Here is a 25,735-nt window from a genome sequence, read left to right on the forward strand (position 1 = left end):
CCACAAAATAAGGGGGAAAAAACAAAGGCTTTGCTAGGTGCAGTCTGCTCTCTTGGATATTATTTTGTTTCTCAGGAAGGGAGAATTAGAAGAAAGCTATTTCCCCCAATTTTCCATACCACCCATGGGAATCTAATTCAATTTTCTCTCAAATTTTGTAGTGAAAAGTAAAAGTATAGAATAAGGTTGCTGTAGTGAAATAGTATTCTTTTACACAGGTTTGACTTTTTAGCCTCTTTAGTCATAGAGCTATTTGTTCAGCCTGCTCCATTTTTAATCAGACTCTAATGTAAGCATCTGAAGAAATAAGCCTTTTTTAAGTGGACCAGAATACATATTTAGGAGCTTTCCAAACCTGACAATTTAACTTGCTAAAGGAATCCTAAAATGTCAGGTGGCTAAGGTGTCAGCCCTCTAGCCAGCAACTGACTTCACTCTGTGGTTTTGCAAACCCCAAGAGAACATTGGGTTTTTCCTGCCCTATTTTTCTTTTATTCCAACTTCCTCTAGAAAGAAAGGGAAAATTATATTGTTTAATGCAACAAAGCACATAAGAAATTATCATGGGTTAGTTCACATCAAACTGGAAATAAAAAGCTGGGTAAAAGAGACATTTCACTTATGTGGTTCTATAAAGAGAAAAAAAAAAAATCTACTATAGTGGTTGATTACCTGAGACCTCAGAATGGATAAGATGTGTGAAAATTGCTTGATCAATCTTTGTAATTGCTAGGAATATTTCAAATCATTCTTCACAGCAACCTATATTTTAGGTTTTAAGTGGTCCCACGTAAAAGCTGAGGAAACTCAGTTGGGACACGCAGCAGGTTCATAGTGGAGTCAGGACTAGAACTCAGCATCCTCTTTCTGCAGAGTCAAAGCATGCAAAACCATGCTGCCTTACTGTAAGTCTGGACACTTGAACTCTGATTATCTGTGTTTCTGGGACTCAGACCCCTAAGTTTTCTGTTTCTTCAAAAAGTCATGCAACATAAATTGCACCACCCATGTACATGTATTGAACATCTGGGGTCATCTATTAATTGCTAATTGGTATTGAGTCAGCTTAGTTTTAAATTAACAAGTTCTTTACCTCTCAATGTTCAGAACAATTGCTCATGCAGAAAAGTGTGACAGTCTGGATTTCAGGAATTATCTTGTTAGAGCCTTCATCCTTCAGGACCCCTTACCTAATCAGATACCTGTGAGTTTTGTAAATGGTCACACAGCACCATCATATCCCAGCACCAATCTCAGACAGTGCATTATCTCAAATTTATAAGCTCCTATTTTTATTTTAATGTCAGGGTACTCTAACCTTCCTAGCTAGCTTGAAAATAGAAAAGGGCTATTTTTAATATTATCTAAAATAACCAGCAGTTTAGTGAATCACGTAGCCTGATACTTCACTATTGGCAAGTTTAGGGTCTCCAGTAAGGTTTAAAGAGAACTTTAAGAGGGTTTTCAAAATGACAGGATTTCTAAGTCATTTATTTCCTAAATGTACAAAAAGACTTTCTAGTCCTTATTCCATCAAATTTTGGGGGCAAACCAATTGCCTTATATATTAAAAAGAAAGAAAGAAAAGACCAGGCCAGATCATAAGATCACAGTGTCTGTGAAGAACCGATCAAAATTGTCATTTTTACTTTATACTTTCAGAGAAAACTGTGTAGCAGTTGATTTCTCTGCTTTCATAAAAAAAAAAAAAAAAGTCTATACCAGTTTACAAAAATAATTCTCCCAAAAACAGAGCTCAAGAGAGAAAAACCCCTTCAACCAGGGACTGTGTAGATACTCCCTAGACTTGTGAATGAAGGCTCAAGAACTGTATGGAAACCTGCCCTCTTGACTTGCAGGCTGCTTCTTAGAGTCCCCATGCCCTTTGTTTGGTGTGAGCTTCTCTTATAGCCCAGGAATCCAAACACAGGTTGGTTGTCCATAGTCTCTATTAGTGTATAAATGTATAACTGCTTTCAAAAACTTATGTTATAAACCACTCTCCATTTCACATTGAACTTCATGTAATTGTATAGTTTTGGGAAAATTACATCTTCTGAAAACATTTTTGCTTACCAGTGATAAGCTAGCATCGGAGTTTATTTCTATTAATGAAGGACATGTTAGTAGACTGCTGGAAAGATTAGAGTCCTCTCTTTCCTCATGGGACCATGATCAGGTCAGGCTCATTTGACATCTGATGATCTTGACTTTTGTTGTAATACTGTGCTTAATAATATAAATGATAATAAAAGTAACATGTAGTAAATGCTCACTATATCTCTGTGCCCAGATGTAGGTTAAGATTCACTCAACTTTATAGTGCCTTAAACCAAGTGGATGTTTATTTCTCTCTCCTTGTACCTGGTAGGAAAGTGCTGGGGTGTTAGCTTATGCTCTACACCCCCTCATTGACCCACCTTCCCCTAGCCTCACTGGTCATTGCCTGAAAGCCAGTGCACCCCTCAGTTACAATAATGTACATAAAATATCTGTTACAGTTCCAGGCACATAATTAGCCTTGGTAAGTGTTGCCTTTTGTATTAAACAGCTTTCCAACATGTTAATGAAATACTTGAGGTGATTAAATTACAAGACAAAAAGGTTATTTTTAAACTGGCTCACAGTTTTGGAGGTTTCCACCTATAACCAAGTGGCGGATTGCTTTGAGCTCCTAATGAGGCAGCGCTTGATGGTGGGAGCGCATGCAAGAGCCACACCACTCACATCAGGGCAGGAAGCAAAAAAGAGAGCCAGAGAGGCCCAGGGTCCCACAATCTCCTTTGAGGGTAAGCCCTCAATGAACTAGACCCTCCCACTGGGCCTCATTTTTTAAAGGTTCTACCACCTCCCAGTAGTGCCACCCTGGGGACTGTGCCTTCAATATGTGGACCTTTGAAGGATAGTTACCCAAACCATATCAGCTTTATTTCTTCCACTTCCCTTCAATGGTAGAAGCTGCCTTCTGATGGTTTAGGGCAAAGCATCCTCATCAGTATAGACAACTAAGTGTTATTAGCCCTTCCCAATAGCGTCATGATTAGATATAGAAAGTATTGCCCTGTTTATGATCTGTAGCTGTCCTATAGGTGTCTTCTTCCCTATTCAACAGATTGCATGTTCTTAGGAAACTATATTTTATACTGTTTTTGAATCTGTGTGGAACCTCTGAAGCTGTTCTCCATAGATTATCATTAACTAATAGCTGAAGAATGAATCAGTTAACCCAGTCGGTAGTAGTAGCTGTAGTAATTAAAGAAATAATAATAATAATTGAAACTAACATTAATTCAGAACTCTGTGTCAGCTACTGTTCTAAAGGCTTATTTGCATAATTTTGTTCATTCCTTTGACACATGAGCATCTGTTGTCCCTGATTTTCCGGTGAAGCTACCAAGGCTCAGTCACACTTAGGAAGATACAATGCCCTCTGTCCTAATGGAAGCAAAGTTCTGAAGGCAAGCTGACCACAGTCACAACCACTGTTCTATTTTGTAGAATATTCAAATATTCAAATGCACCATCTGTAATTATTAATGCAAATCTAATGGGATCATTGTGAGCTTTGTATAAAATAATGTATGGAACATGCAAAGAGCCTTTGCACAGGTGCTTGGAAGTACTCAGTAAGCGTTAGCTCTGTTCAGCTGCTCATATGGTCCTACCACAGTAAGTGGCAAAGGCAGAGTTTGAACTCGGACTGTCCAATTCCAGCATTGTAACTCACGATCTCTAAGTTATATTGCTGAAAATCTCCATTTCAAATAATGTGTTGAGATAGGAGCCAGAAAATCATGCATCAATGTAAAGAAAAAGGTTAAAGGTGCACAGGCAGAAAAAATATGCAAGAGGCATTGTATAATTGATTACCATTTTAAAAAAGATATTTACAGAGCTCCAGTGTTGGTGCTAACACTTTTTCTAAAAGCATTTGCATAGTTAGTGCCAACCTAAGGCAAGAGGTGTAACAGAAGCAGATCAGGTAGTGCCTGGGAAGGTGCCTTTCCGTGGTGGTGGGAAAGAGGGTGTTGGTACACAATGCATTAGGAATGTTGCCCATTAATATAAATAAATAATGACTATCTTCTCTGTGCAAATTGTAGAAAGCATAGTGTCAGTGAACACAGTGCTGGGGTCTTCTTCTGGGCCTTGAAAGAGCTCTGAAGCTTAAACTTCATTCACTTCATAGTGAAGACTCCTCTGGAGCAAGGTGGCTACAGCCCTGGCTGGCTAGTCAGCGCACCTGGTCTCCCTTCCTGTTTTGCTTCTCAAAGAGTCAGTTTTTTCTTGTCTCAGAACCTCTATTTGAAGCATTAGTAATAGACTATACAGACCTCTAACTGGCAGGAAATGCTGGCGGATAACACACTTCCCAGAATAGATATATTAAGTTATAAAGAAAAACCAGGCAGACTGCATGGGTTTTTCATACCTACTGGCAGGTGGCACAGAACTAAATGTTGGAGCCTTTTTATAAGCAAGATTAAATTGACTCATGACAGCTGGTCACTAAAATACAGGAAGTATAGACCTGTTTGGAAGCAAGAACACACTGGTGTTCATTAAGTTTGCATCACAGAATAAACTCACTCTTTCTTTAATCTATCTTAGTGAGGCCCTTGTTTGACAGTACCTGTCGTTTGTCACTTGCTCACAAGCAGATCTTCAAGGTACATGCAGGTCAATTTGTGCTGTCTGCAGTGTCTTACTATGAGGTTCATGTGTATCTACAGAACTGGTGAGTAGGCTTGGCCCTCTAGAATTTCGGATGTTCACAGTTAGTGTAGGCTTCTAGGTCTTCACTTGTACTGTTCCTTCCCTACCTAATGTGACAGTAGACCTGAGCATTGGATGGCCATGGATATGGATAATGAATCTGTCAGAGACTAGTGGGATGTCAAAGAAACCTGCCCTCCACCCATCACAAGGCCGAAGGTCACAATTCCAGGAATTGAGAGCAATCTCCCAGCACTGTGAGAGCCATTTCTTTCCTTTGCAGAAAAAGTCATTCTGGCAAGGACTCTAAATAAAGGACATCAGCTTCTGATTGGAACGAGAGTGATGGGAATAAACTGAGCTGTGAAAAATTAAAGCAAACTGTTTCCAAATACCAGCCAGTGCCTCAGCCTTCACTTTCAATGCTTGCCCCAGAACAGCATTGTCACACAGTGAGTGAGAAAAAATAGCCCCAAAGTTGCTTGAGATCCACAGGCTTCCTGCTGGGAGAGTTAAAGTTTTACCCAGTGCCCAAGCAGTGCTTCCCTAAACTTTAACTAAACTAAGGTGGTCATCCTTGCATGAGAGTTGAAGCTAAAATACATGCATGAATGAATAATTGTGCTACACAAATGCTTTTTCTCTCCCTTGACTGTGTTCTCTTCCTGGGTCTTCAAGGATTGTTTTAGAGTAGCTCTTACGTTCAGTTTCAGTCATTTGGTGAATTTTCTACAGTATAAATTAAATTGGGTTTGCCAGTTCTCACCCAGTGTTATAGAATTCTCTTTGCCCAATATAAGGTTAGTAATAATGACAACTAATAATGAGAGCATGTGGAAGTTTTGAGTATACATCATGGAGAGCTTGACTTGGTATAATGACCATGAATTCTCTATTATCAGTACATAGCCATACTAGACATGGTAGAACATGCATGTGAAGTTCCTACTTTCAGGGAGTTTACATGTTCATTTGTTTAATCACCAGATTTTTTTGAGCACCTACTAAGTGTCAAGCACCTTGACACATATGAGGGATTTTGCAATAAATAAGGAAGATATAACTGCTGCCTCCCAGGAACTTGTGCTCAAGTGAGGGTAATGGAAAAATAAGCAATTAAAATGCAATGCAGCTTATATGTGTAGCAGAGGTAGCATGAGCTTTATTATGCAAATAGCTTTGCCTAGTGTCATAGAAGCACACTATAAATGCATCCTAGAAGGCTGGAAAACATTCAGAGAGTTGATCATTAGATTTATTTTTATTTACTTATTTTTCTGCTGTCTTAGAGATCAGCCAGGGCCTCATACATACTAGGCATGCACTAAACTATATCCCAACCTAGCAGACTTTTTTTTAAAATATCAATTAGGGGTCAGGCACTGAGATAACCAAGTTAACATCTAAAGGAAAGAGTTATCCAAATAAAAGAGGTTGGGGTAGGTAGGTAGAATGGTGTAGACAGAAGAAATAGCTTATAAGATTACCTAAAGGTAAAGGTTGAAGTTAGTGTAGAGTCAGGAGTTGTACCAGGAAGCTGGAGGAGGGACTTGCGAGCCATGACAAGGAAGGCCGACTCCACCCTGAGGATAACAGGAAATGGAACCATCAGTATAGTTCAAAGTCAGAAGTGACCCAAAAACATCTGAGTAAAAGATTGATCTTATTATTGTGTTGAGATTGGGTAGAGAGAAGTGTGACTGGACATTGACTTCTGTTTAGAAGCTGCTGGAATAGACCAGGTCCCAGGCCATTATGATCATAACCAGAGGAAGTCACAGCTAGATCTGTATGAGTTTGAGAGAATGAATTTCCTCAGAATGGAAAGTTCAGGACTTGGTGAGAGATTGAGCAATCACAGGTCAGATGTGTTTTAAAGGGAGAGGAAGGAGTCATTCTTGGCAAACTGTGTGCAAGGTGAAACAACTTATTGAGACATAATTTCCTGAGACTGAAAACACAGGAGGAGGCGGAGGTAGAGGAGAAAAACCAAAGAGTTCATGTTGAGCTTCATGTGTCCAGGGGGATTTATTTTTTTAATCTGAGGATGGAATATGTAGGGAACATTCCTCAAGCTTATCTGACAGCAGTCACTGACACCCTGGTCTAAGTAAGCCAAACAGTCTGTACAGAGAAACTGAGGTAATGGTAAAGACTCGCCATGGAATGAAGGTCTTCGCAGTTGCTGAGGCTGAGTTTGAGCTGAGGGGAAGCCTCGTTCTGACATGCATCACAGAAAGCTGTGATGTGAGCTCACCCGTGCTGCCTTGCCTCATGCTGTGTGCTGGAGCTTGCCATTCCCCCAGTCCTTTGTCTCAGACCTGTTGCTGGGCAAAATTGCTTAGGCATGCTTGGTTTGTTTACATTACCTGGATCCTCTACGTATAATTCACCTATAGGCTGACTCTGTTATACTTTAACAAGTATGTTAACCTGATTGTACAATGTGCCTATGTATATCCTGTGCAACCCTAAATAAAAGTAGATCCGTGCCTTCAGAGCTGGATCTCCTATGCCTGAGTAAGCAGGCTGGGTAAGGCTAGGTAGGGTAGGCATTGTTTGTTCTCACCCTCAGCAAACCCGTCTCTGAACATCTACAAGTGGCACCCAAACAGGGATTTAACTACGTTCCTCCTTGCTGACGTTCTTCAGGTCGGTGAGTGACGCTCTGTAATGGGTAATTTACCTCCTTCAGAGAAGGAGCCTCAAGTGAATGCTTTGAAAGGATTATTACAGAGCAGGCGAGTTAAGGTGTCCTAAAAGGAGCAATTAGCATGTTGGGAAAAGGTTCAAAAGATAGCTCCTTGCATTTCTGCGGCTCAGAACTGGGAGCCCAAAGTTTGGAGAAAAGGTTTATATGTTGCTAGGAAGTCAGAAGTGAGAGAAGTTTTAGTCCCACCAGCACTGTTTTATCTTTTTTTTTTTTTTTTAATTTATTTTTATTGTAAACAAATGGGATACATGTTGTTTCTGTTTGTACATGGAGTAACAGCATACCATTTGCATATTCATATATTTACATAGAGTAATGATGTTTGATTGATTCCCTTATTTTTTCCATTCCCCCCACCCCTTAAAAATCTCTTTTCCCTCCTTCCTCCATTCTTGCCACCCTCTCACCCCCCATTAAGTGTCATCATGTGCTTATCAGTGAGATCATTTGTCTTTTGGATTTTTGAAATTGGCTTATCTCACTTAACATGATATTCTCCAATTTCATCCATTTGCCTGCAAATGCCATAACTTTATTATTCTTTATAGCTGAGTAATATTCCATTGTATATATATACCACAGTTTCTTTATCCATTCATCAATTGAAGGGCATCTAGGTTGGTTCCATAGTCTGGCTATTGTGAATTGAGCCCTTATGAACACTGATGTGGCTGTATCTCTGTAGTATGCTGATTTTAAGTCCTTTGGGTATAGGCCAAGGAGTGGGATAGCTGGGTCAAATGGTAGGTCCATTCCAAGTTTTCTAAGGAATCTTCACACTGCTTTCCAGAGTGGCTGCACTAATTTGCAGTCCCACCAGCAATGTATGAGTGTACCTTTTTCCCCACATCCTCTCCAACACCTATTGTTGCTTGTATTCTTGATAATCGCCACTCTAATTGGGGTGAGGTGGAATCTTAGTGTAGTTTTGATTTGCATTTCTCTTATTACTAGAGATGTTGAACATTTTTTCATATTATCTGTTGATTGCTTGTGCATCTTCTTTGGTGAAGTGTCTGTTCATTTCCTTAGCCCATTTGTTGATTGGGTTATTTGTATTCTTGGTGTAGAATTTTTTAAGTTCTTTATATATTCTGGAAATTAGTGCTCTATCTGAAGTATGAGTGGCAAAGATATTCTCCCACTCTGTAGGCTCTCTCTTCACATTGCTGATAGTTTCCTTTGCTGAGAGAAAGCTATTTAGTTTGAATCTATCCCAGTTATTGATTCTTGCTTTTATTTCTTGTGCTATGGGAGTCCTGTTAAGGAAGTCTGATCCTAAGCCAACAAGGTGAAGATTTGGACCTACTTTTTCTTCTATAAGATGCAAGGTCTCTGGTCTGATTTCAAGGTCCTTGATCCATTGTGAGTTGAGTTTTGTGCAGAGTGAGACATAGGGGTTTAGTTTCATTCTGTTGCATATGGATTTCCAGTTTTCCCAGCACCATTTGTTGAAGGCTATCTTGTCTCCATCGCATATTTTTGGCACCTTTGTCTAGTATGAGAAAATTGTATTTATTTGGGTTTGTGTCCATGTCCTCTATTCTGTACCATTGATCTACCTGTCTATTTTGGTGCCAATACCATGCTGTTTTTGTTACTGTTGCTTTGTAGTATAGTTGAAGTTCTGGTATGGCGATACCCCCTGTTTCATTCTTCCTGCTAAGGATTGCTTTAGCTATTCTGGGTTTCTTATTCTTCCAGATGAATTTCATGATTGCTTGCTCTATTTATGTGAGGTATGTCATTGGGATTTTAATTTGAATTGCATTGAATCTGTATAGCACTTTTGGTAGTATGGCCATTTTGACAATATTAATTCTGCCTATCCAAGAACATGGGAGATCTTTCCATCTTCTAAGTTAATTTCTTTCTTCAATGTTTTGTAGTTTTCATTGAAGAGATTTTTTACCTCTTTGGTTAGATTGATGCCCAAGTATTTTATTTTTTTTTTTTTTTGAGGTTATTGCAAATGGAATTATTTTCCTCATTTCCCTTTCAGCTGTTTCGTCACTTGTGTATAAAAATGCTGTAGATTTATGTGTGTTGATTTTATAGCCTGCTATTTAGCTGAATTCATTGATGAGGTCTAGAAGTTTTCTGGAGGAGATTTTTGGATCCTCTAAATATAGAATCATGTCATCTGCAAATAGTGACAGTTTAAGTTCCTCTTTTCCTATTTGTATCCCTTTAATTTCTTTGGTCTGCCTAATTACTCTGGCTAGAGTTTCAAGGACAATGTTGAATAGAAGTGGTGAAAGAGGACATCCCTGTCTTGTTCCCATTTTTAAAGGGAATGGTTTCAGTTTTTCTCCATTAAAAATGATGTTGGCCATGGGCTTAGCATAAATAGCCTTTACAATGTTCAGGTATGTTCCTACTATCCCTATTTTTTCTAGTGTTTTGAGCATGAAGGGGTGTTGTATTTTGTCAAACGCTTTTTCCATGTCAATTCAAATAACCATATGATTCTTATCCTTAAGTCTACTGACATGATGGATTACGTTTATTGATTTACGGATGTTAAACCATCCTTGCATTCCAGGAATGAACCCCACTTGATCGTGGTGCACATTTTTCTTAATATGTTTTTGGATACGGTTTGCCAATATTTTGTTAAGGATCTTAGCATCTATATTCATCAAGGATATTGGTCTAAAATTTTCTTTCCTTGATGTGTCTTTTCCTGGTTTGGGTATGAGGGTGATATTAGCTTCATAGAATGAGTTCGGTAGGGTACACTCCTTTTCCATTTCCTGGAATACTTTGAGAAGTATTGGAATGAGTTCTTCTTTGAAGGTCTTGTAGAACTCGGCTGAGAATCCGTCTGGTCCTGGGCTTTTCTTGGATGGTACATTTTTAATGGCTTCTTCTATTTCATTGCTTGATATTGATCTGTTTAAATCGTGTATGTCCTCCTGGTTCAGTTTGAGGGGAGCATATGTCTCTAGAAATTTGTCAATGTCTTCGGTAGTTTCTATTTTGTTGGAATACAGATTTTCAAAGTAGCTTCTCATTATGTTCTGTATCTCAGTGGTGTCTGTCGTGATATTTCCTTTTGCATCATGTACTTTAGTAATTTGAGTCTTCTCTCTCCTTCTCTTTGTTAGTGTGGCTAAGGGTTTATCTATTTTGTTTACTTTCTCAAAGAACCAACTTTTTGTTTTGTCAATTTTTTGAATAGTTTCTTTTGTTTCAATTTCATTGATTTCAGCTCTGATTTTAATTATTTCCTGTCTTCTACTACTTTTGCTGTTATTCTGTTCTTCTTTTTCTAGGGCTTTGAGCTGTAATGTTAGGTCATTTAGTTGTTGACTTTTCATTCTTTTCTGGAATGCACTCCATGCAATGAATTTTCCTCTTAGTACCACTTTCATAGTGTCCCAGAGATTTTGATATGTTGTATCATCATTCTCATTGACCTCTAAGAATTTTTTAATCTCCTCCCTGATGTGTTTTGTTATCCATGTTTCATTCAATAGCATATTATTTAGTCTCCAAGTGTTGGAGTAATTTCCCTTTTTTATTTTGTCATTGATTTCTACTCTCAGTCCATTATGATCTGATAGAACACAAGGCAGTATCTCTATTTTTTTGCATTTCCTAAGGGCTGCTTTGTGGCATAACACATGGTCTATTTTCGAGAAGGTTCCATGTGCTGCTGAGAAGAAAGTGTATCCACTCATTGATGGATGGAATATTCTATATATGTCTAATAAGTCTAGTTTATTGATTGTGTTATTGAGTTCTATGGTTTCTTTGGTTGGATTTTGTTTGGAAGATCTGTCTAGTGGTGACAGCAGTGCATTAAAGTCACCCAGAATTATTGTGTTGTGGTCTATGTGATTCTTGAAATTGAGAAGGATTTGTTTGATGTACAGGGATGCACCATTGTTTGGGGCATAAATATTTACTATCGTTATGTCTTCCTGATTTATGTTTCCCTAAAGCAGTATGAAATGTCCTTCTTTATCCCTTCTGACTAACTCTGGCTTGAAGTCCACTTTATCTGATATAAGGATGGAAATCCCCACATTTTTACTGAGTCCGTGTTCGTGGTAGGTTTTTTCCCATCCTTTCACCTTTAGTCTGTGGATGTCTTTTTCTATGAGATGAGTCTCTTGCAGGCAGCATATTGTTGGGTCTTTCTTTTTAATCCATTCTGCCGGTCTATGTCTTTTGATTAAGGAGTTTAGGCCATTAACGTTCAGAGTTATTATTGAGAAATGATTTGTATTCCCAGTCATTTGGCTTATTTTTGGTTTTTAAGTTGGCTTTGTTTCTCCTTTGAGTGTTTTTTCTCTAAGGTATTTCCTCCCTTTGCTGACCTACATTGTTGTTTTTCATTTCTTCCTCATGGAATATTTTGTTGAGAACATTCTGTAGTGCAGGCTTTCTATTTGTAAATTCTTTTAACTTTTGTTTATCATGGAAGGATTTTATTTCATCTTCAAATCTGAAGGCTAGTTTTGCTGGATATAGGATTCTTGGTTGGCAACCATGTTCTTTCAGAGCTTGAAATATGTTGGTCCAGGCCCTTCTAGCTTTTAGAATCTTGGTTGAGAAGTCGGCTGCTATCCATATTGGTCTCCCCCTATATGTAATCTGATGCTTTTCTCTCGCGGCCTTCAAAATCCTATCTTTATTTTGAATGTTAGGCATTTTCATTATAATGTGCCTTGGTGTGAATCTGTTGTGATTCTGTGCATTTGGTGTTCTGTAAGCCTCTTGTATTTGATTTTCCATTTCATTCTTCAGGTTTGGGAAATTTTCTGATATTATTTCATTGAATAGGTTGTTCATTCCTTTGGTTTGTATCTCTGTGCCTTCCTCAATCCCAATAATTCTTGAATTTGGTCTTTTCATGATGTCCCATAGTTCTTGGAGATTCTGTTCATGATTTCTTACCATCTTCTCTGTTTGGATGACTTTATTTTCAAGATTAAATATTTTTCTTCATTATCTGAGGTTCTGTCTTCCAAGTGGTCTAGTCTGTTGGTGATGCTTTCCATTGAGTTTTTTATTTGGTTTATTGTCTCCTTTATTTCAAGGATTTCCATTTGGTTTTTTTTGAGAATCTCTATCTCTTTGTTGAAATGATCTTTTGCTTCCTGCAGGTGCTCTTTCAGCTTATTGGTATTATCGTTCATTGCCTGCATTTGCTCTCTTATCTCATCCTTTGCTTCGTGAATCATCTTAATCATGTATAATCTGAAGTCCTTTTCTGACATTTCTTCTAACATACTGTCATTGGATTCTATTACTATAGAATCTAGATTTGTTTGGATCATTTTCTTCCCTTGTTTTTTCATGTTGTTCATGTATCTTTCCCTTTAGCAGTGCAGATCTGGGGGATTGCAGATTTCCCCCTATATGCTTACAGTGGCCCTATAGGTTTCCAAAACCCTTTCTTTAAGGGGAGATCAATATTAGCAGTGCCCAAATCAGACACTATGCAATCCTAGACCAAATAGCCCCTATGGGGACAATAACAAAATTATCATAATAAACAAAATGAGTTCAAATGTTATCTTCGGTAAAACAAACAGGTTTGCAATAAGGTCTGCAGTTTCTAATGGAGGACAAAGAGGATGCAGAGGGATGTAGAATGTAGCTGTTAATGGGATAAGAAAAGAATCTACAGAAGTTCTAGAAAATAGAAAGGGTGAGAGTGTAATCAAAAGAAATCGGATGTTAGCATGCAGAAAAGGGAGAAAGAGACTCTGAGGGAACAGGTAAACAAAAGGAAAAGAAAGCAAGAAAAGTAAAGAAATAAAAACTTAAATTTTTTTAAAAAGGAGAAAAAAGAAAATCTACTGTTTAACAGTCATATACTAATGAAACCTCCCAGTGTTCAGTAGCCTGATGCATGAGAGGTATCTGACAATGAGCTTCAAGTTTCCATCAGGTGTCACAGGATGGGATTTGCCCCACCCAAAGATTGGAGCTAAGGTTTCCAGGATTATCCAAGATGGCCGCTCTGGCTTCAAAATATGTTGGCAAATTGGAGCTGCAGCTCAGGGGTGGACGTAGTCAGCTGGAGGTCCTGGAGACAGGATGCAGTTGGTCTGGCAGGGGTCCTGAAGGTCCGGTGTGTTTGGTGTAGTTGTGGGATCCTGGAGGACGGGTGCAATCAGTTGGTCTGGGTTCCTGGTGATAGGGTGCAGTCAGTTGGTCTGGGGGTCCTGGCAGCAGGGAGCAGTCAGTTGATGTGAGGGCCCCAGAGGCAGGGAACGATCAATCGGGCTGAGGGATCCTGGAGACGGGGCTCAGTCAGTCTGGCCAGGGGTCCTACGGGGTCTGGCTGTTGTCTCAAAATGGCGGCTGTTTTATCTTATAATGACAGCGATTTATGGCTGTTTAAAGGGAGTTCTGACAGAGAATGCAGATCCAGAAAGTTTACCTACTTGGACTTCAGAAGAAAGTAAAACAAACCTGTAGTTCAGCCTGGGGAAGATAGCGGGGGACCAGGCGGAGATAGTAAAAGATAGCCCCCTCCAGCTACTCCTCTTTTTTCTGCGCAAGTAACTGGAGAACAGGACATTCCTCAGCAACTGCAAAGACCTTCATTCCATGGCGAGTCTTTACCATTACCTCAGTTTCTCTGTTCAGACTGTTTGGCTTACTTAGACCATGGTGTCAGTGACTGCTGTCAGATGAGCTTGAGGAATGTTCCCTACAGGAATCCAGTGTTTTGCATGTGCTAGTGCTCTACCTCTGAGCTAAACCCCCAGCTCTTATTATTTAATTTTGAGACAAAGTCTCACTAAGTTGCCCAGTCTAGCCTAAAACTTGCAATCCTCCTTACTCAGCCTCCCAAGAAGCTGGAGTCACTACACCTGGAGGCATTTTGATGCATAAATCTGAAACCTAGGAGCTAGAACAGTGATGCAGATACAGATGCAGGATTTATTGATACATTAGTCAGATATTCTTCACCTGGTGATAAGAAAAGGGAGTTCTTTATTCCCTCCAGGAAACAGAACATCTCTGAATCTTTTAAAATGTTTTCCAATGCTTGGATTTACTCTGTATTTTTTACTTGAGAGTTGAGGAGGAAGAGAATACAAAACTGCTTGAAAAGGTCTATAGCTCAAAGGAAAATGAGGACCAGAGAAGGAAAATGAAGGGACGAATAGGTAAGAGTGCCCAAGGAGAGTGAGCTGGCAGTGCTGGGCCAGAACCCAAAGAACAGCACAGGCAGAAGGGGTCCTTGAAATAAGCTGGAGTGTCCAGTGAGGAAAGCATCAGGGGAAAGGAGTGGTTCAGAGTCAGTAACACTGGGGTCAAATACCAAGATGAAAAGTATCCATTGGGTTTTCAACATGTGTAGGTGCTCTTGAGAGTGAGAGAGAGAGAGATGAATAAATGGAAATGGCAAAGGTAGGAAATTCAAAAGAGAGAGGAGAGTGTTAAGGAAGGAAGATCATAGAAGACCAGGCACAAGGTTCATATTTATATACCCTCCCTATAAGATGGGGGAGGCTGTGCAACAAGTAAAAAGAAAAAACATCCAAAAGCACATAGAACCTTAATGTAACCATGTAACAATTAATCAAACCAAACACACAGAAGTAATTAACAAAATTTAAAAAGTAAAGCTCTGGGTGTCTACAGTGGTCAGAAAAAGATTTTAGGGAAGGGTAAACAGAGCATGGTGGCACACACCGGTAATCCCATCCACTCATGAGGCAGAGGCAGGAGGATTGCAAGTCCAGGCCAAAGTAGGCAATTTAGAGAGAGCCCCCCACCTAAAACACACACAAAAAAATTAAGTAAGGCTTATAAATTGAATGAGTGGAGGCTTGAATGTGTAATAAGCTTTCAGAAGCTTTCAGACAGGTGAGGATGGGCGATTCATTGGAAGAAATCTGAGAAAAATAATACTAATTTCATCTTTTCTCCTTTCACCTTCTATTATTCAAATGATATTTTTCAGTTACTATCATATGTTTAGAATGGCAATTGACTATAGTTCAGAGAGTGGCCACAAGCATGAAATGATGAATGGCTATAAAATATTTAATCCAATTTACAATTACTAGTAGCATTCTTGGTCTTCACACATGAAACCAGCACATTCTTTGGGGTCACACTGTTCATTTCCTCATTTGGAATTTTTAACACCAGATAGGGTGCTAAGTCAGTATCAGCTGGCACTTCTATCACTTAGGTTTCAAACATCCTCCATATATATAAACACACCCATAAATAAAAGTGCTAATGTGGAGAAGGAGAAAGATCCTTTAATAAACCAAGTAGCACAAGTAACTGCCTGTCTGTAGGATATTATTATAGGACTCAGCTCATAATTAAACACTATGTATTTAACTAAGTTATTTTTTCTCCTGTCTTTTTAAAAGACTGTGAAAATGTTAATTTCAAAAGTGCTGTTTATATGTCTAAATTAAATAGATATTGTTTAAGTGGCAACCTTCCAGTTTATTGCAGATCACAAGTATGCAGAGGGCAGAGTGTAGCTAGAACTATTACAAATTGTCACAGACCTTAAGGAAGTTTGGTCTTCCCAAGAGATCTGAGCAGATGACTGCTGCTTTCGGAGCTACACCTTCTCATTAGACAAGAGCCCAAAAGCTCTCAGCAATGGTCTTAGCCATTCCTTCTTTTCCTTGATGCAAGCATGGGTCAGTGTTCCAAACAGTTCATCAGAGGAGAAATTATGCTATACCGACATTATAGACATTATAGAAACCAGTATCAGTTGTTAAGGAATTTCATTTCCCTACCTAAGAAAGAATATTCTATTATATTTCCCAGTTCACAGCATCTGCCCATAAAGAAAAATATAAATACTACAGTATTTCTTTATCACTATGAAACTTGAGTTTAGAAACTTTATTTCTGTTCCTGTTCCTAGAAGAAGCAGGCTCATTTTTACACACACACACACACACACACACCATTTCAATTTCAGGTTCTGACTCTGGCACTTCTTGATAATTTGTCTGGGTGCCCAGGCTCTCTCTGTGTGGGCACTTCTCTTCCAACATACATTATTCTGACCTCTGGTCATGGTCATTCTGTCAACTTAGGTTTCACCTTCCAGAGGATGTGGCCCATGCTTGGTATGATAAAATTTAAAACCCTGCTGCATCAACAAATATCAGGTTGGCCTTTGCAATTTTATAGCCAAAGACTTCAAATATGGGAATGCATCTTTTGTGGAAATTGCATATACCATTGTTGCCTCTCATATATCACAGTTTTATTCAGGGACAGCAAAGGCAAAGCCTTCCCTAATGACTTCAAACCCCTGCCATACATAGGGTTTTATTTTCTAGAATTCTAAGCATCTTTTATTAGAATCATTTGGCCTGCTTCTGAGGGACTTTTGTGATGACCTTATTTGTTGTGAGTGGAAAGTCTGAGGATTACTGTCTCACCTCCCCCCAGATTGGTTAGAGGACTTGGTAGGAAAAGTCTTCTGATCTGAGAAAATGTCATTTTGAGCCCAGAATGAAAACATCTGATTAAACCTGTTGGGTCTACAGAGTAAGTGGAATAGCAAATTGTTTCAATGGTTATATTGTTTACAAACAAAAATTGCCCTAATGATTTGAAGAATAGAGAAGATGATATTGTTCTTTAAAACCAGATGAACTCAGACAAAATTGTCAAAGATTTGATAATGTCACAGAAAAACCTCTCCCTCATGGCAATATTTTGGACACCTGTTGAAAACTCCTGATTTCTGAGCTTCAGGTGTTTGGTGAGAGCTTCAGGACCTCCCCAAATGACTGGGATTAGACTTCTTCAAAGTGTAGAAGGAAGACAGGCTGTACCAGAAGAGTCCCCTCCCACAAAACGCACTTGTTGAAAAGATTCTGAGGACTGGGCCTGCAAATCTACCTTTACTGAACTCCTCTGTGCAGCATTAAAGCACTGCACAGTCTGAGAGCCATGACCCCAGGAGCTAGACCACTCAGACCAACCTGACTGACAGCGAACTCTTTGTCTCTCTCTGCCTAGGTGCAAGTGTAATCTCCATGCCACTGTGTGTGTGTATGACAACAGCAAACTGACATGTGAATGTGAGCACAACACTACAGGTCCAGACTGTGGGAAATGCAAGAAGAATTATCAGGGCCGACCTTGGAGTCCAGGCTCGTATCTCCCCATCCCCAAAGGCACTGCAAATACCTGTGAGTAGCTTTGCTCCATAACTCCAATGTTCTGTGCATGATGAGCTGATAGTTCCTCTCAATTTCACTTGCAATTGTGATGTTACTCCTCTAATGCATCGTCCCGCTCCTTCCAAATGCAGCTTAAGTTTTAGTCCCTATTTTACCCTTTGTTATCATGTTTTAGCATTTCTGATCACCTGTTAAAATCAGTCTTCTAGCTCCTCATTAACCATTCTGGGAAATGTTTCTTAAAAATCACAGAAGCAATGTTTTCCAAGTGGATCAAATAGGAGGTGATTTTCCTCTTTCTCCAAGTTAATTTCCTCTTGAAATAGCAAAAATCTTGAAAACTCTCAATCCTAACTGACCATAAAATACTTTCAGAAATTTTTGGGGTGTTTGCAAATCCAATGCCCACCTAGGTAAACCAAGAGACGCATGTTCCAGAAGCAGTTTCCCTGTCTAGTTTCAGTTAGGTTCTAACACTGCCCAGTGGAATAACTGGCTTCTCCCAATCTCTAGCAGTTGAGCCACATCTGCCACAGGTCCTGTGGGGAGAGGCTGCTTCTAGATAAAAAGCATGACTGTAGAGCCTCTGGGTACCAGGGGACTTTCTTATGTGTGTGAAAAAGCACAGGTATTATCTGTGCTCACAGGAGCTGTGTGAGATGCCCCAGCACCACTAATGTGTGTGTATGAAATCCCTGAATATCCATCCAAAGGAGATCTGACTCTCACAGGCTCAAGGAAATGCAATTATTTCCCAAATAATTTGCCAAATTCCATGGATGGAATGATTAGCCACCTGCAAAAGCCCAAGGTTAGCTTGCTTTCAAAAGCAAAGAAAGGGCGAGGTTAGTATATACCCATGCAGTGAGAAGTAAAGAGAACAGCAGGACAATAAGCACTGGAGAATGAGAACTTGAAAAGCCACTGGCTCTGTGCAAGGCTAAGAATGTTATCAGGCACTTCAAAGCTGCAGCTGTGAGAAACCAAACCTAAAAACTAATATCACAAGAACCAGGACCTTATCAAGTTAAGTGTAAGAGTAATGGACCAAGTAACAAGCCATGAAGTGTGGGGACATGAAATTATGATAAAATTTCTGTGAAGCTGAAAAAAATCCCTTAAAAGGTTAAAAAAAAAACTCTTTGTAAGAGTGTTCAGTTTCTTTTTACATTGAAGAAAAAAACTGACTTCTTACTCCTAAAATTAATACATTAAATCTCTGTTGAACAAAAATGTTGATTTTTCAAGGCAAGTTTGTTAATGGAGACTCAACTGTGGAGAACCAGAGACTGTGAACTTGGAAGATATCTCACGAGGTTATTTATTATAATACCCTGTGACTGGCTACCTGAGAACCCCCCTCACCACAGTTGTCAAATTTAGTTTAAAGCTTTCCCAAAAGGAAAATGGCTCAGATTTCATTTTCAGGGTCTACTGCATTCTTTAGTGGGACAGATGAAAGAGAACGAAGTTCAAAGACACTTGCTAGCACCCTGGCTCATCCTGGGGGCAGGTTGACTTGCCAAGGCCACCAGAGAAGCAACTGGGGTCAGCTGCTATTGAAAGCATTAGCTTCGATCCTAACAGGACCTTCTGTCCATAATTGTGCTTCAAAGACTTGTTTATTTCAAGACATTTTCACTGGGAAGAACTTTTCATTTCAGCCAAGCTTTCTCATAGAAATGGATGTCATGCTATATACTCCATGGAAATGACTTACATAAAGCCTAACTCTACATATTCAAGATTACCAAGTCAATCCCTTGTCAAATGAATGCCACCTCCTTTGATTTGCCTTGTCCGTTCATCCCCTAGTTTTTATTGGCCTTCTCTGGACTTTTGAACTTTTCCACATCTCTGTTAAAAAAGGAAAGTGACAGATGAATCCAGTGGTCAGGAGAGTTCAGTTCAATGTTTCAGTCACCAATATGGCAGAGATTTGATGATCAGTTTTAGAGATTATCTGAAATGGTCTAGTCCTACAAAGAACAAATCTCTGACAGATGAAACTGTGTTTAAAATACACAAGGATGGCAGTAAGCATTTTACTAGTTTGGTACACATGTTCTAGAATCAAATTCCTATTCTTCCATTTACTAGCTGTGTGACCTTGAAAAAGTTAAGTCACCCCCTCCCATACTCTGTCTCCCTTCCATAATGTGAAGATAATAAAAGTTGTTACCTCACAGGGATTTTGAGAGGATTGAATAAGCTAATGCATGCAATATGTTTAGCATAACACCTGTCACAAAGTAAGTGTTCAAAAATACTTTATTTTTAGGATATTTTTCATAAGGCAGTCTTGCCCATTGCCGGACAGTTTTAATTGTTACAAAAGCCATTTCTTAACATCAACGTTGAGTGTCTCTGAGTATCTGTCTTAGGTAGTAAAAAGAGCTATATTGACCCTGGTTTATTTCTTCTCCAGGTTAATCATCATGCATCATCTACTTCATTTTTCATGTGATAATGTTTTCCTGTCTTTTGCTAGGGTGTCTGTCCTGGAAGTCCTGTAATTAGTGTGGTACTTCAAACTGAGCACTTAGCATAAGACTTCCTGTACTTTTATGATTCTCTTTTCATTCATATTGACTTTTTTCTTACACACATGCATGCATGTGCACACACACATACACACACACACACCTTTCACATGATTCTACTTGATACATTATGAGTTGGTTCTGAGAGGGGCACTTAGGATATGTCACATCCTAATACCAGACTTCAAATCTAAGAAGTGAGAAAAGAGGGACTTCTACCTCAAGCCCTCTTCCTCTCATTAGCCTAGAAATGCGACTCATGCTGGAGAATCTCTAGATTTAGCAGAATCTCAAGCAGCCAGGGGAACTTTTGGATGGGAAGTTCAGTTTCTGCCCACTGCCACAGGTTTTAGCAAGAGAAATGGGACACTTTTATTAAAGCAGGCCATTACAAAGACACTCATGCCACCACTCAGGGACATTCCAAATTGTCACCTTGCTTAGAGTTTCTGGGCAACGGAGGTGCTGCATCCCATAGCAATGCAGAGCATGTAGTGATGAGGAAGAAACCTGGGGAACACTAACACTCTACAGTAAAGCCTTCTCAATTGGAGACACACTAGAGTGGTGATGAACTTGACCAAGGCAGAGTAATAATTTTTGTGCTATTTTTATTCTTTGTGTTTCTATTCAAGACTCAGTATGTTTTCTTGGTATATTAGAGATATATACATGTGTATCAAAATATTTTTTTTATTTTCCTTAAAAACATGTTTTGTAGAAAAAGACACCTTTACTGTTGCTCTTCATTCCATTTTCAATAGAATTCTATTTTGCATGTCCTCTGAATTCCATTTTCATCTTCCAAGCAGATAGCACCTCTGTCCAACTCCATGCTTAATCATGGTTCTCATTATTCCTGTTGTCCAGCTCATGGATAGAAGCATTAGATTGCAATGTTTAAACTCTTATCCCTGTGGAATAACACAGGATATTTGTCTAAATATAAATGCTGAAAACTTAATAATCTCCCTTCTTTTAGTCAACTTTTTCAGTGCTGTGACTAAAAAACCTGACCATAACAATAAGAGAGGAGGAAAAGTTTATTTGAGGGTTGAGGGTTTCAAAGGTCTTAGTCCATAGAAGGCTGTCTCCATTCCTTGAGACTGAACATTATGGTGCTAGAGTGTGGTGGAGGGAAGCAGTTCACATCATGATTAGAAAGCAGAGAGAGAGAGATCTCCAATTGCCAGATACAAAATGGATACCCTATAGCCACAGCCCCAGTGAACTACTTCCTCCAGCCACACCCCACCTGCCTCCAGTTATCACTCAGTCAATCCCATCAGAGATTAATTCACTGATTAGGTTAAGACTATAACCCAATAATTTCTCCTCCAAACCTTTCTGCATTGTCTCAGTGTGAACTTTTGTGGGATAGCTCACATCTAAATCAAAACATCCCTGTAGAAATCATAATTCCAATGTAATATTTACATCTCTGCTTCTCAGTGTTGTACAACCTTAAAAGAATACTATGGCCAAATAAGGTTTAGAAAGTGCTGTTTTCTGTACTAAGTCTTGCATAGTCACATTTCCTTATTCAAAACATTTAAGAAGTCCTAAGGTAAAGTAACCAGTTCTGCCTAGTACTTCCCAAACTTATTTGTTTCAAGGAACACTTAATGGTTTTCTATAAAACACTCTTTTGGGGGCATGCTGGTCTAAACAATTTCTTTCAGCCTTGTCATAGAAATGTCATGGATACAGACAAAAAGCCCAGCTCTTTCAGCTGTATTCACTCTTACTTTTCTGTTACCTACGCAGTCTAATATTCTTCAAAGAAAGAAAATTAAATTGGTCTGACATTGACATTATTTGTTTGTTCAGAAATCCAACTTGAATTGTTACATAATATCTAGGGCTCCTCTGAGTGATGGAAAGTAATTTGATGATTTTTCTATTATTTTCCCTACTATTAAATTTGCAGTGACTGATTTTTGTTTTCCCAGGTGAACACATGGGTGTGTCATTATCCAGACAATTTCCCAAATGCTTTACATGCATTAGTCCATTTTAACTCACAACATTCTTATGACAAAGAAACTACTGTTTTTATTTTACAGACGTGGAAACTTTTGATTGCAGGGGAAAGTATCTTGTTTAAGATTTGGACAGCTAGTTAGGGTGAAAGGGGCAATTTGAATTCAGGTATGTCTTGACGCCAAGGACAGCACATTGGTCCAGTTTGGTTCTCAGGTTAAATCTGAGTGATTTTTATCTGTTCTCTATTGGAGTTTAGGCTCCATTTTGATACTTGTTTAAACAAGTCAGTCTTCTCCAAACCTACTTACTTTCTAGATCTGTACTTGTTTCTCTGCCTTTGAAGGCTCTCCTCTGTTCTTTCTTTAAATTCTTATGCTTCTCACCTCACCTCTTCTCAGTCTACTGTTTTTTTTTTGTTTTTTTTTTTTTTTTTTTTTGAGAAAGAAAAGTCTACTGTTTTTTAACGTGGCATTTCAATCTATTCCTGTGGTCCTACTTCTCAGTCTTATTGGTTTAGCAGTAAACAACCAAATCTAGTTTCAACCTTTTTAGTGAGTCCAGACCAATTTTGCCAGCCGTCTGTAAAGATCTCAAAGTCAACCCGCTGGATACTAAATTCATTCCTTTCCCCCCAAGGTCCTTTCTCTTCACTTTTTATTGAAATCCTGTTCGTTTTTCAAGACTGCTCTTCACTGCCAGCTCCTCTTTGAAGGCCACCTGAGCTCTCTCATGCAAAATCAATTGCTCTTCTCACTCTCCAGAGTTTTGATAATATATATAGACTTGCAAAACTATCTCTAGCAAAAATTATGATAATGAAGATAATGATAGTTACTCTATATAACATTTATTGTAGACTTTTGAACTTCATGAAGCGCTTTATGTGTTTTACTGCCTACAAATTCCCTATTAGGTATATACTATTATCACTTCAATTTTAATGATAAGGAAGCCAATGCACAGAAAGGTTAAGTAAGCTGCACTAAGGTCCTGCAGCAAATGAAGGACAGAGCAATATTTAAACTCAGATCCATCTCACTACAGGAGCTAAAATATTAGCAATTTAAAAACAGGACTTTTTTTTTTTTTATTGGTCCTTATAAATGTTTGTGGAATAGTTATTCTGGTGAATAAACAAGTACTCCTAATAACCCTATAATATGCTCCTGGGTTTATTGGTCTCCTCTCAATCTTCTGTGTCTTCTGGAAGACGTGGTCTTCACAGATAAGCAGCTCTAACACAAGAACCTTCCATCTCCAACAGGGAGAGATCATCTGAGAGCTTACCGGAAATCCAATAGGACACAGTCTCACTGGTCCTCAGAGCCAATTCAGCCATCTATGGATAGCACGCTGGCTGGCTGGTTTTCACAGGCCTCATTATGACCTGTGTGACTTGACCACTGTCAGACTGTCACCATCAGTGTTTCAGGCTTAGAACCCTAATTCATTTAGCACATTAAGAAAAGTCTTCCTCACAGGGCCTGATGTATATTAACTAAGCTTGTTAACCTATATATAAAACCAAAATACCAAATTACTCCTGCATAACCCCTAGTTTGCAGTCCCTTATCTGAAACTCATAGGACCAGATATGATTTGGAATGCAACATTTTTAGGATTTGAGAGCAGGAATATAGTGCACATGTAGTATAGCAATACCCACTGCAAAATATCAGGCAGGCTCACTTAATCAAACATCTTTTATTTCTGTGGCAATCATAGGATTATTCTCACCAAGTGGTATAAGGGAAGACTATAAATAATAACCTATATCAGTTCCAGTCCACTTTGCACCAAATTAGTGCAGATCACATTAAATCGTGCTACAGTATATTTAAAAAAAAAAAAAAATACAACTTTCCCTTTAAGTTTTTTTTTTTTTTTTTTTTTTTTTTTTAATTTGAAGACTAGGAATAAGAAATTGGGAACTGCAATAAACTGAATAACAGTACAGAGCATTGTTTATGGGCCAAAATCTGGAACCTGAAGACCTAGATTAAATTTTAGTCATTTTCTCAATTTATTGAGATGATAGTAGGCAATTTTTTATCCTCTTATATATTTGCATTTCCACCATCTTTAATATCAGATAATTATTGACTTCACAGGGTTGTCATAAAAATTAAATGAATTAATACATATAAGGCATTTAGATAGTGCCAGAGACATAGTAAGAATAAAATAAAGTTAGTTGCTATGACCATTATATTTTATTGAGATCTAGCATATGATCAGCAAATTCTCCCCTTGGAGAAAAGTATGTGGGGAGATAAATTGTGCCAAATGCCTATTTATTCATTCAAAATATAAAATAACTATTATGGTGTTCAGAATATTCAAGTCCTTATGACCGTGTATTATCTTTCCTGTAATAAAGTCTACATGCAGAGTCAGATAATAATCTGAAGGTTGCTTGGTGAGCACAGGATCAGGAAACTTAAATGGCTTTCTTGTTAATAACATCAGGCTGAAACACCCTGACACATCCTCCCTACCAGGGAGTCAGCCTTCCTAATGTCAATACAACTCCTAGGGTCTGCAGGATTACTGATTATCACTCCCTCTTCCTGAAACAGTACTAGGACAGTACTGCCACCATAAGTCTCAGTTTGCTCCTTTTTCTAGGCTCCCACTTTCTGATGAGCTCATTCTTCTGTTCTCCAGGTATGTTAATACAATAAGGTTAATGTCACCTCTTTCAAGTCTGCCATGTGTTATTAGGTCTCAGAGCCCTCTTATGGTCATAGGGTTACGTTAGTTCTCCATGCGTGGGTCATTTAGATGATGATTTCACAGCATACTTTTGTGACGCAATCTTATTTCCCTCACTTGCAAATTCCTGGGAGACAATCAGCACACTTCCCATCAACAGCGGTTTGCATGGGAGACTCAGGCTGGAAGGACATTGGAAGTAATTCCTCTGGAAAATAAATGAGTCTGCAGAATGTTTTCTTACTCATTACCTACTTCTTCAACTGACCTTTGTGGAGTTAGAGCTCCCGATGGCTGCAGTCTGACTGTGAGATCTAGTCACCTGTTTGATGGGTTGTTTTAAATCATCTATCACAACAGTAGTAATTTTTTCTTTTGGCTTGAAGCATGCTGAATCCTTATCCCTTCTGCTTCCTTCTTGATAAAAAGCTGCTGAACCTTCCATAGATTCTCAAAAGGAGTTATAGCTTTTAGCACTGCATTAATCTGCTTCTGCAGATCAGGGTATTTATTTTTGAGATCTCCATCATGTTGACTTCTGTATTTGGACATTATAAAATAAGAACCATTGGAAAAAAATGGCACCTGAAAATATACTAATAGACACCCACCCTTCAGCTATTGCTCGGTGGGGAAGGGTAGTAAAGTTTTCAAAATGAAAAAGAACAAGAAAATATCATATTATATAATTATACTAGGTTCTCATCTCCCTAATTGCAGCAGAATTCCCTTAGAACAATCATTAAAGTAAAGGTGGAGGTAAGAAGAACTAGCTGAGGAGGGAAGAACTGCAAGTACCTACCCGGCAAGCCCCTCCTTATTCTTCTGGAAGATTGTAGCATAATGGCCTTTTGAGTTGTTTAACATGTATGTATTTGTCCACGGATGTGACATTTCTATTCTAAAAG

At 38.8% G+C, this 25,735-nt stretch overlaps 1 protein-coding gene across 7 annotated transcripts in view; it reads left to right on the plus strand.

The window, feature by feature from the left end:
* Positions 1-25,735, plus strand: part of NTNG1 (netrin G1) — a 408,943-nt gene that overhangs the window by 301,970 nt on the left and 81,238 nt on the right. For all 7 annotated transcript variants that reach the window (XM_079132939.1, XM_079132936.1, XM_079132937.1 and 4 more), the window contains exon 4: positions 17,420-17,592. In XM_079132939.1, the coding sequence (XP_078989065.1) occupies positions 17,420-17,592 (173 nt within the window). The remainder of the gene's footprint in view (positions 1-17,419; positions 17,593-25,735) is intronic.

Source organism: Sciurus vulgaris (assembly GCF_902686455.1).
Source record: "Sciurus vulgaris genome assembly, chromosome: 1".
NCBI lineage: Eukaryota > Metazoa > Chordata > Mammalia > Rodentia > Sciuridae > Sciurus > Sciurus vulgaris.